We start from the raw sequence: 12003 nt of genomic DNA on the forward strand, positions 1-12003 counted from the left end.
AATTTTTAGCAACACAGCGGTTTATGTTGGTGAGCCTGTCAAACTCACACATTCAAGCATAAACCAGTACCTTATGGCTGAACAAGCCATTTTCTAAGAGCCCTCCATTCTTAACTTTACAAGATCACATGTGCTGGCCAACCTATCAAATAATTGGATAAATTATTCCAGCTCTTGAATAGTTTAAATTCCTTAAACCCCATTTTGGACAAGAAACATGGAATACTTATAAGAACAGCATATTTCCAAGTTATTTGGTTGGAAATTCAGGTCACCAGTAGTTTTACTGTATCTAAAATTAAGGTTCACTGATGGTAAGGAATTTCTAACACATGGTATTTTATCAAAAGGGTCTCTGATATTAAGATATAATGAGTTAGGCTGCACAATTCCTCAGCAGACACATGGACTCAATTTTCACTTTGTACCTAAATGGAGCATGCCAAATTTCTTCCTTCATGCCTAAATACCCTTTTCAGATAATGAAAGGTCAAGAAGAACATCTTCACATACAACTTGCACTCCAGTTCTCAGTCCAAAAGTTGAAAAAGTGGACTTCTAAGTATTTTGAAGTTTATTTCCCCTATTTATTGACTTCACCCAGTTTATACAACTTTTGAAACTTGTCGTGATTGAAATACAAATACAGAATGCCTACCTTATCCACATTCATTCTTTTAAATGATGCTTGCAGAAGTTTGAAGTTGTGAATGTATTCATGCTCCAGCTTTGCTTGAAACTTTACTTTCTTCAAGCTAATGCACCCTGGGAACAACATGTCCATGAACTGGCAGTAAGCTGCTCCTATAACAAGAGAACGCATTGATGTTAACCCAGATGCACCCAGCTAAGACCAAATGGCGTTTAATGTCATTAGCAGAAAGCACAAGCAGAAAGCAACTGTGCTGAATAAGTCCCTGCTGTAATTCAACCTAACACTCTGCACCCAAGATCTACTTGTCTAATGGACATTGAACAGCGTGACACATTAATGCGGGTTTTTTCCATTCAGTCTGGATGCACGACGCACTGTTGTGTAGCGTCTGAAGAACCACCATGACTAATGGAAAGTAAATCTTTCTTCTGTTTAAAACTGATGTTCTTGGAGTCCCTATACACAGTAGCACTGTCCCTACAGTGAAAAGATCACAGTCAAAATGGAAATATCTCGATAAGCTACTTCAATCCTCACAGCCCCCTGAATTCAACCAAGCCAAGATCTTCTTTCTTCTGGCACTTGTAGCCGAATGCCAATCAAGTCCAAGGCAATCATTTAAGATTCTATCAAACCACGATTTAAAAAAAAATAAAAATAAAAAAAATTGTAAAGCTCCAGCTTGTTAAAATACACTAGCCAGTTCCCACCCCCACCCCCCCCCAAACAAACATCTTTACTGATTTTCATCTCCTGAGAAAAGCATTTAAATAAGCAGAGTTTAGCATAATCCAGCCATAGATTTCAGAAGCTGGGTTGCCAGCTTTAGTTCTCACTCAAAACAATAAGGTTTCTAAGTTCAACTTCAAGGGCTATCTGAACTTGCGTATTAGTAGGTAGGAGTGTGTGCGCCTGTGTGTGTGTATAACTAATCCAGCACAGAGCTGCAAGTATATGGAAAAATTTCTAAATCGTGTACTAGGTACCGCTAAGCGGGATAGCCTTTTCTTGTATGCAGGGAGCTTCCTCCTACAACATCATCGTGTCACTGTCATTTGCAAAATAAGTCTTTACTGTTGATAAGCATTTGGAAATTAAGGCTGAAAATGTTTGAGGAAATCAGAGGAAACCCAATTTCAGTTCTTCTTCAGAAGAGAGTTTTCTATAAAATGCTGTAAACTCAGCAAAGATTCAGTGAAGTCCATTTCTGGAGCAGAGGGCTGTAGAGCATGCAGCCCCTGCGCTTGAGCATATAGGGCAGGGAAGTGATAGCCCGGTTACTCCTGACAAGTTCAATTTCACTTCCACAAAAAAGACTTTAGTGCAGATCAGTTTTGACAAACAAGTGTCCAGATCTCACCTAACAGTTCAGCTCAGTATCAACAATGATTTTTATCAAAAAATAATTCTGCTGAGTGCTCATATAGAAATCAAATTATCAGAGCAGACACCTGGCTTGCCCAGTTTTACAGGAGGGGCAACAATAACTTAAACTTTAAGACATTTTTCTCCATGGGTATGCATGTGTTTTGACAGGACCAACTTTATGCATGAGATACTTCCCATTCTCTGTATCCACTCAACCATCATATGAAGAGTTACAGAGCTCGTAACTTCCCAAAAAGAGAAGCAGACTTTAAGAGTGGAGTCCAAAGAAGTTTCCTAAAATACTGATATGAGTTTTGCTCACCATGGGACTTACCAAGATCAAGCTTTAGCACTGAAAACCACTGCCATTTTTTAAAAAATTCTCTTCACATTGCCTAGCTTTGTGGGGGAAAACTGTTATTAAAAAAATCTGATTTTCCAAGGACACCTTGTGCTTAGCTGTTTGCAATGGTTTTGATATGATTAGGAATCAAAGTAAAATATTCCCTAAAGGAAAAGGAGCCTTCTGGCAAGTTACAAACATCAGATGACAAATTTGCATCTTCTTATAGAAAGCTATATAAACACAATTAGTTATTCAAAACTCATCCTTAGCAAGAGAACTGGTAAATATGTGGCAACAGAAAAATGACATTACAGTTAAAAGCATGGATATACAGATAATGCATGGCATGACTACATTTATTACTATTTAATTTCATGCAAAAGGATTATTATGCAATCATTTCATGTTATAAATTGAATTTGTTCCTAACTCTGTCCTTTCATCCTCCCCATACCCCAATTATAAGCTTTACTCCGATATCTAAGTAATTGCCTGGAGGCCTTGAAAATGCACTGCACAACCTTTCATCTAGATCCTTTTAAAAAACTAGAAACCCAAAGCGTTCACATGAGATTTTCTCCTGCTGCTGGTAATGCAAATTCCTTCTGCATGCCTTTAGATAGAGTCTTACTACGTTTAAGACTCTAGTTACGGTATTTCCTTGTGTTTCCTTCCCATCATGCTGGCAGTTGTTTCTGTGCTTTTGCCAGCCAGGAGGTGGTCCTGGGTCTGCACAACACTCGAGGGCAGAAAACACTGGACTACATCCACATGACAGCACGAACCTGGTCTCTGATACAAAACTGAAGCCAACTGCCAGGCCGTTTCCCCCCACAGGAGGATTTTATTACGTTGGCAAACACAATTCATTAAAATGCTCCTTCCTGAAGTACAGAGGCAACATACAAACGTGGACTGAACTAAACACTGTAAAATACAAAGAGAGAAAACTCTTCTCGACTCCCATAAGGCAGAGAGCTGCCTACCACAGCAACAGGAGAAAGTAAAAATATCATTACAGTCAACTGGGACTACGTGATTTTGGACATCAAGGTTATGTACATATTTAATATAGGTATTTTTTTATAATTTAAAATTTTACCCCCTAGAGCTTGTAGCTGTCACAATGCATTTGAATGCTAAATGTCAGCGCAGCAGAATCGGGACGCTACTTTCTATGCTGCCCATCGCTGAGATTTCCTGGAGGCAGCAGAAAAAGCAGCCCTACTTAAGTCACGCAAGATTGCAATGCCTTTACCTCATAGCCACAGCGTATAGACACGTGGTCCTCTGCATACTGGACAGCACTTTAGGTCTACTCAATTTACTATACAACTGATGCTTCAATGTGGGTGCGTGGGAAAGGAATATTTTTAACAGAACATAAAGAAAGTGGCAGTAGAGATAATGACATCATGGCTTGTGACATACCTCTTGCATAATCACATGAACAAAAGGATTTTTATGCCATTATATTTTATTCAAGATTTTTAAAGTTCCTTACATTTTCTGCAAAAAAAACCCTGAATACCACCCCCACCCTCCCAACCTAACAAATCTATACACGGGAGTTGAAAACATACTACCTGTCCAGAATGGCTCTCACAATAAATCTGTCTGTATGACCAGAAAACTTTTATATGCACAAAAACATGCACATACACACACACAAACAGAAATAATTTGACATCTACTCAAATGTAAGATGAAAACTACAGCCGGTAGCACTGCAGAAGAGGGACCAATGTTAAAAACCTCTTATCCTGTATTAGCTAACAGGCAATTTAGAATCACTGGCTAAAAGTCCTTTCGTGTTTTGATTTAGAATATTGACGCGGCCATTAGTTACAGAAGATATTCACAGGCCAGACTCAAAAACCAACGTGCAAACATGTCTGTGCTGGGTTACACCCCCGGCAGCCGCTACTTTTGGCCCGATGAGTGAGCGGAAAGAGCCCAGCAGCATTACAGAGTTTGCAGGTGTTTGCTGGGCTTCCCACAGCAGGCTCAGGGCAGAGCAGGCAGCAAAGGCCAGCGAGGGGACGGCACCCACCGGGCTGGGTGGGCAGGCAGCTGCCAGAGGAGGGGAAGGGATGCTGGGGCAGAATTAAGACACAGAAGAACAAACCAAGAATTGAAAAGGTGGTTGTTTAAAGCTATTACAATTGAAGAGTTTCGCCACATGCAGTGGTAAAGCTAAAAGCTTCTACCCAATCTATAAAATCACATTTTTACAGCGTTTTCAGAGTGGTAGCCCCCTTGCAGTAAACAATGCTGAACTCATTCTAGCTTTTGTCCTATACTTTTCTTTCCCTGCTTCTATGTTTCCTTCCCAGACTGTCCATACTGACCTACAGTTTGCTCTGAAGCATATGCACTCTGCATCATTACAGATTTTCAGTTTTCCTTCCTTTCTCCTCTTCCATCTGGAGGTTGATGGATCCAAAAAAGCAAACCAGTATTTTCTTGATAATCAAAGGTACTTCTGTTTCTGACTATTTAAAGCACAAGGAAATTAAAGGAGATAACAACGAAAACAAGAGAATCCCATTTTCCTGCAAGTTTTTACTGCTTGATAAACCTCCTAGGTTTCAGCTGGACAGCAAGATTGGATCCTCGGTATTTTTGGCATATATGTTTATATATTTATAAAGGAAAACGAAAATATTATTTGCAAACTAACTTATTTAAATATACTATATCTAGTACTTAGTAGAAATACTATAATATACGCTCAGGTGTGCCCAAGTTAGTATTTGTTCCCTATAGGAGGGGTTAGATCAATCCTTCACATCAAACATCAGAAGACTCTGTCCCTCCCCATTCATCCCTGCAGTGTGTGGGAGCAAGATCCCAGAAAGCCACATAAAACCACATCAGCCAACATGGGAACACAAAGGAGGGAACCCATGAAAAGACAGGGTCTGTCTGTGTGTGAGGCTGCTTTATTTTAATTCTGATGTCCAAACCACAGCAAAAGGAGCTAAGTGCTACACTAGAAATTTGCTATAAATGCTTAGTAAGAATTTTGTTCAAAATTGGCATGCAATTCAAGTTTAAACCTTTTAACCAGGCCTCAGTTTGATTTTCACATACTCGCTTTTGAAAAATCCCATTTGGGAAAAAGGCTGACTGTACCTTTTTCCATAACTGGAATTTTTTGTTTGCTTGTTTGCTTTAAGGAAATACTTTTCAGATCATCTAAAAACATATATCTAGTCACATTAAACACAAATTCCTTCAAATTATTCATTCCCTCCAAAGCTGCAGCAACCTGACCACGCATTTGGAAAATACGGGATGACTTGTATGCGTATTAGTCATCAGCAGTTCACCAGAGAGATGGTTGCTAACGCTGATGGGAAACTGCACACACCCGGTATTTCTGTTGCTGGGACAGCAACAACAAAAAAAGGCAGTAGCTTGCAAGGACCACGCGTGACCTAATAGTTTTGATAAGAAAGGGGGGAAAAAAAAAACCGCAGAGGCCAGCAATCATTGTTTACAGTACAGCAGCACTTGGGGCTTGCCTTTTCACCTCAGGCTTCCTAGAATTGCTTCTGTGGGAGGGATGTTAAGATAGGTTTGACTTAAGATATCACGGTATAGATTTTCATTTAGATTTCAAATATGCATGTTCTGTTATTCCACTTAAGGTTTTTTTTTAAACTGGTCATGTCTGTGACCATAAAGTTGTGTTACATATAGCCACATGTTTAAGAAATAGCACAATTCATGTTGAGCACTCCATTGGAGACCACAGTCTTCAAATTCCCATTTGCATTTCCAGCAGCACCTATATGACCTAGGACATAGGTTAACACAATTCTATCTCTCCAATTAAAAAAACCCCTCCATTTATGAGGTTTCAGCCCATTTCCTGGTGAATGCTCAAGCCCACATCAATTTACTGCCTGCTTAGTTGTAGAGAAGCAAGCGTTCATGGGGCTGTGCATCAATGAAGCCATTCTGGCCTGAGCTTCACCCTTCCCAGCAACAGTCTTGGGAGGGCACTTAAAAAATAAAATTGACGCAGATTAGAGTGCAGCCCTGCACTCCTGCACATCGTTGCACGAGCACAGCTGCCTCAATGAGGGCAGAGTGAGTGCCTGCATACAGACAGGAGCTTCTGAAAGCAACAGTCCCACCACAGAAAACAGCCTACAGAACTACGTACCTCCTACAACCTTACCAATGGTCACTGAGATACATGCATTTAATTGACATCTGCTTCAGAAAGTCCTATTCCACACAGGTGGTGCATTTGTATGACATAATCCAGAATATCCACTTATTTTAAATAATGCATGTGGGAGGGAGGTTTCCCCTGTGTTAACTTGTATTCTCTTTTTCTTAAATATGTAAATCGTTAAGCTGCTCATAAATTATACAGAGCAGAGTTTTGAATACTTAATTTTTAGCAATAATTTATTTTGGAATTCATTCATTTTTAAATGGGAATTTCAGAAAACACAGTTCCTATTTAACTTAAAATAGCTCCGTAACTCCATGCCTAAAAAAAAAGTAGCATGCAAAATCTAACAAGCTCTTTCAAAAAGGGGGGGGGAGATCAAGCAACTGACTGCTATAAGTAATTCAATAATAATAATTTTTAAAAGTAAAAACCTTGTTTAAGTTCTATTTTTCCTGAATTCTTAATGAACGACATCTTAAAAAAAAAAAAGTATTGGCTGAAAAATCTCATGATACTGCTTTGCAAGCTTCCTCAGAAAGTTTTGGAAATGATCTTAAATCCAATCATTAACATCCATTGTATCCCTCTAATCCTAAACATCATATGGAAGACATTAGAGAGTCATTGACACTAAGCATCCTCTGTGTTGCATGACCTCAGGACAACACGCCAGTTCCTTGAAACATGGCTTGGTTACAGACTGCAAATGGGATCAAGCCATGTTTTAATCATGCTTCCAAGTTGCTCTAGAGACCCAGCCTTTGCAAGGCTGCAAACTGGAAAAAAACCAAAACCACTGATGTTGAAACATGCTTCAGCTTCACAGGCACTAGCACACCGCCTTGTACAGAAATCATGCTGGCACCAAACGCTCCACAGGGTCCTGTAATGCAGATTTTAGTAATACATGTGGAGGAAGTTATGGGTTAATATAGGCACTGAGCAAAATACACCTTCTGAGGCATGAAAAAACAAATCCCATGCAGCTAAGCCACAGAATACACCCCGTCTGCGTGTATATATACACAAATGACATGCAGAAGAAAAAGCCCTTCTCACCATCTCTGTCTGGCCAGCACCTTTCTTCTCCAGTCTCCTCAGCCCTGCTCAGAAAGATCTGTGCTGTGTGCAGGAGAGAAGAGCCCGCTCTCACGGAGAGCTGCTGGGGAGGCACCATGCCACTGCTCCCTGCTGCTACCCGAGGCTGGGTGGTGCCGGAGGCACGACGGCCGCCTTGCAAGCAAACGCCACCTGGCCTAGGGGCTGGCGATCAGCCCCACGGCGCAGAGCCCCAGCGCACAGTCCCTGGGAGCAGACCCACCTCGGACACCCTCCACAAGCCAGGAACGACCTTCCTCCCTGCACAGCCCCGGACACTCTGCAAGGGACAACAGCCTGCAGAGACTGTGGTGGAGCTCTCCCCCAGATCCCAAGCCAGAGAGGCAACACAAAGTCAAACAAAGAACGACATCTGCCCTGTCATCACACTGCCTGCCTTCCTCCGAGATCGGGGCGGTGGAGTACCAACAAAATGTACGTATAAAGGGACTATGTATTTTCACAGGAGGAACGCCAACCGAGATATGGTACTAGCTACAGCAGTCACCACATGAAAAATTCCCTGTGGCAGCACCCAGGGCATCTGCAGAGAAAGCATCACCGTCTAAAATTCAAAAATGCCAAACCACATGCTCTCTTTATAGTATGGTCATTTATTGAAAGCAAGAGGGAAAAAAAAAAAAAAAACCACCCCGCATTTAATCCTTGATCCTTGCATACAAATCCTGAAAGACAGAAGGTCTGTATGCACTGGAGGCCAGACAATTTGCAAGTTTATAATTCTACTGAGAATTTTCAAATGCAGGAAAGGGGGAAAAAGATGCTGTATCTCCTTAACCTCAAAGGATCACACAAGTATAGCTAAGCCAGAAATTATACCTCACTTCAGGCTGCGTTTTCCTTTCTATAAAGATTTACCATTTCTAGCTTCCTTGCTCATAATTTATATAGCTTGTACACTTTGTGTTGTTTCTTTTTAATTCATATGCAAACCCTCTATAGTCTCCTGCCTGACTTTTATTTTGAATATACTCTCATGTAGCAGCCAAACCCTCATGAAAAGCCCTGTAACATGTTCACTTGGTATTCCCTATAGATGAAAAACAGCCTTAGTAAAGAAAATTCAGTTATAAGCTGTTTAGTCAGAATTCTTCTTAAGAAGCCACTGTGTATTCATTACAAAAATAGCATGACTCCTAAGAAACAACTGGTGTCATAATTCATTTGAAACTCCTATTCCCCAAGCCGATGGGTGTCGCACATGGGATTCTACTACATTTAAATCCACTCTGTTGTTCTCTATTATTTTTCATTCACGTATCAAATTAAATGCTCTCAAGTCTAATGCCCATCTAAAGGCAGTGCACTATGCCTTCAATTAAAACCACGGATTATAATTTCATATTCAGGTTAACAACCTTGCAGGAAGTCAAACCTGGAGACGAAAAACTGACAAAATAACTCACCTAAAGCGAAGAGAATTGTATTGCTTTGAGATGCTCTTGAGTTGTCAAAACTAAATTACCAGAGTAGCTGCAGACTAAATTTAGACTCTCCAGGGCTGCATCCATCCATAACCTGGCCTTTTTGGCACACCACTACTACAGGAGGCATTCAGAAAGCTCAGAGGACACTGCACTTTGCTCGGCCTACTTAGCAGAGACAAAAACACATCTAAGACTCCCAAAGAATACAAATACTTTATGACTAAGCCAGCCTCTTCTTTTGCTGCTCCTCATCCTAGCAGCTCTGTTCCTGTAAGTGGCAATTGGGGAATAGGCTGGTATTGCTACAGCATGTATATTATCAAAGCTGGTTCTCCACAGCAATGAGAAAAAGAAGGTCTGATTGCTTTTTCTGTCTTTATTACAAACTGTCACATTAAGCTTTAGGTATGCTCTGAATAAAGCCTTTAGTGAAGGCAGAATGTCACATTATTCCTTCTTGTTTAAACTCAGAATGTCCGAAATTATTGCTAGGTTGGCTGCAAAACATGGGCACCCGTGAGGTCTCACAGCCAGGTGCTGAATATAAGTGTATGCTAGATCTAGGTAGCTCAAGCCTCCTAAAAGGAATTCCTTCGAGCTTTTCATTCAGACTTACCATTCTCCCCCTTCCCTCCCCAGCTTTTTCTGGCCTTGCATTTAGCTTTTTCTGGCCTTTTGATTGCTCCTTATTAACAAAAATGAACAAGGACTGAATAGTCATATATAACAGCATGACAAATCTTAATTTTTTTTTTCTAAAAAAGAAGAAAATGTCCATACAATTTTACAGTAGGTTACAAAAATTCAGGTACAGTAGCTCTACAGCTCCCTGTTAATGCTGTGAAATGCTTCATAGTTGTAAAGACTTTCCCACATATTCCTTCTCTTTGAAGTCCTGGAGAAATGCTCATATTTTATGGAAACTAACGTTAAGCAGCATGAAAGCTGCCAGTGCTTCAAGGAACATAAGCCAAAGGAATGCCAGAATGAAGGAGTTAGATCGGTCAAACTATGGTCCACACCATGCTTGCTGGTGCTCTGCCTGTTAGTTGGCTTGTCATTTGTGCTACTGTTCCCCTAGTTTCCACCCTGTAAATACACTAGAAGTATACTAAATAAACTATATGTACATTAAATAAACTACTTGGAGTTTACATGGTAAACTGTATTAAATACAGAAAGATTCCCAAAGGTTCTTGTCCATCTATCTTCAATCCCTACTCGTGCATGTCCTGCATGTGAGAAACGGACTATGCAGTCTCAAATGGAAAGGACCTAGTCCGTAAGACTACGGTGCTCTAGTGTCTGCAGTAATCTAGCAGAGTTTACTCTCCGAACTGATGAATCTAAAGTCCTCTGGACCACAGGAAGGACTGTGCTAGAATGCTTCTTCAGATAAGGAACTATTAAAGCTCCTTCTGGGATTGTAACGAACAATAACGCAAAAATAAGAATGTGTAAGTATCAAGCTTGACTATCCAATCAAATGGGGAAATTCAAGTTTACAGCTTTGACCTGTTAAGATATGAATGTAAAAGCATCAGGTAACAATAGCAATCAATACAATCCAGGAAGTTCTAAAGGAAGAAAAGATTTAATTTTATACAGGATGGAGTAAGAGCTCTAATGAGACGACCCTTTTTCAGTTTTTCCCTTGTGGTGCGTCCCAAAATCCTCACTGGAGGTCACAGAAAAAGTTGTATAAGCAGCTGTGTAATGAAATGGGACAGTGGGTTTGTGACAATTTCCATGCTTTTCTCCTGCCTGCCCCACCCGGCTGAAGTCTCTCAATGTGATCTTTTTAAATATCTTTAACTCATTGTATTCTGCATAATCAAAATTTTCTTAGATCACCTCTCCCCTATTTTGGGAAAGGGTTTTGGGTTTTTTTTTTTGTAAGCCCACACACATTTAACTTGATGGAGAATTCACTTCAAAAGCTTCCTTTCAACTATTTATAAGCATATAAACAGCTATGCAGGAACAAGTCAATAACTTGTCTAGTACACTTCCTGTTTCAAACAATGGCAAACGTTGGGTATTTTGGGATGAAAATGTCTATTTTCTTGTATCTTTCTATCTCCTTATAAGTGTGTGTGCATGTTTATATCTATATATAGCTACACCCATATTTATACACATGTGCACACACATCCCCACGTGAATATTTTCTTTATGTATAATTCACCAAAAGAAAATACTTAGGCTAACTTCCGACATGTAAATGTAACAACAGCTCAATATAATATTTCAATTTCAAGTTTAATAACTGTTAAAAAGGTTATTTCCCATATTCTGTGTCTTTAGTTATTTAGTTTCTATCAGTTACTTACATGCACTTTAACCTGCACTTTTTCAACCTCAATTTTATAGTCATTCAGCAAGCCTGCAAGCATGCAAGCCTGCTTCTGCAGCTGAGATTTGTTTTTTAAATTTTGAAGAGTAGGCTATGAGGCTATTATCCTCAAAGGATTTTCCGTACCTTTCAGGGAACATCTCTGAGACAGAAAATTTACCTAGAATGGTAGGTAAATTCAAATATATGAATATAAGACCCCATTTATGCATTTAAGCTGGACCAGTAAATAGCTGAAATGTGGTGATGTGTTGTCAGTTCTATGTACTTAAAGCATTGTCTTTATAAGTAAGGTATTCCTAGTGATCTAAGTTAGATCTCCTCCAACACAAACATCTTCAAATTTAAAAATCACAGTAGGAAATCAGAAAGAATCACTCCCCAGGGGCATCTGTATTCTCAGTGAAACATCTGCCTTTGTCTGTGTCATTTCTAGTCATCACCTGGTTACAGACCATTGTTTAACACGCGTCTTGTAGTTGCCACTCTGATGAACAAAAATGTCCAAAGTATTCAAATCATTACCCTTTTTTTCAG

General features: G+C 39.9%; 1 protein-coding gene across 3 annotated transcripts in view; it reads right to left on the reverse strand.

The window, feature by feature from the left end:
- MAPRE2 (microtubule associated protein RP/EB family member 2) overlaps nt 1–12003 on the reverse strand; it is a 91934-nt gene that overhangs the window by 26704 nt on the left and 53227 nt on the right. For all 3 annotated transcript variants that reach the window (XM_072852532.1, XM_072852531.1, XM_072852530.1), the window contains one exon: nt 659–804. In XM_072852532.1, the coding sequence (XP_072708633.1) occupies nt 659–804 (146 nt within the window). The remainder of the gene's footprint in view (nt 1–658; nt 805–12003) is intronic.

This window comes from Ciconia boyciana, chromosome 2 (genome assembly GCF_034638445.1).
Source record: "Ciconia boyciana chromosome 2, ASM3463844v1, whole genome shotgun sequence".
Lineage (NCBI taxonomy): Eukaryota > Metazoa > Chordata > Aves > Ciconiiformes > Ciconiidae > Ciconia > Ciconia boyciana.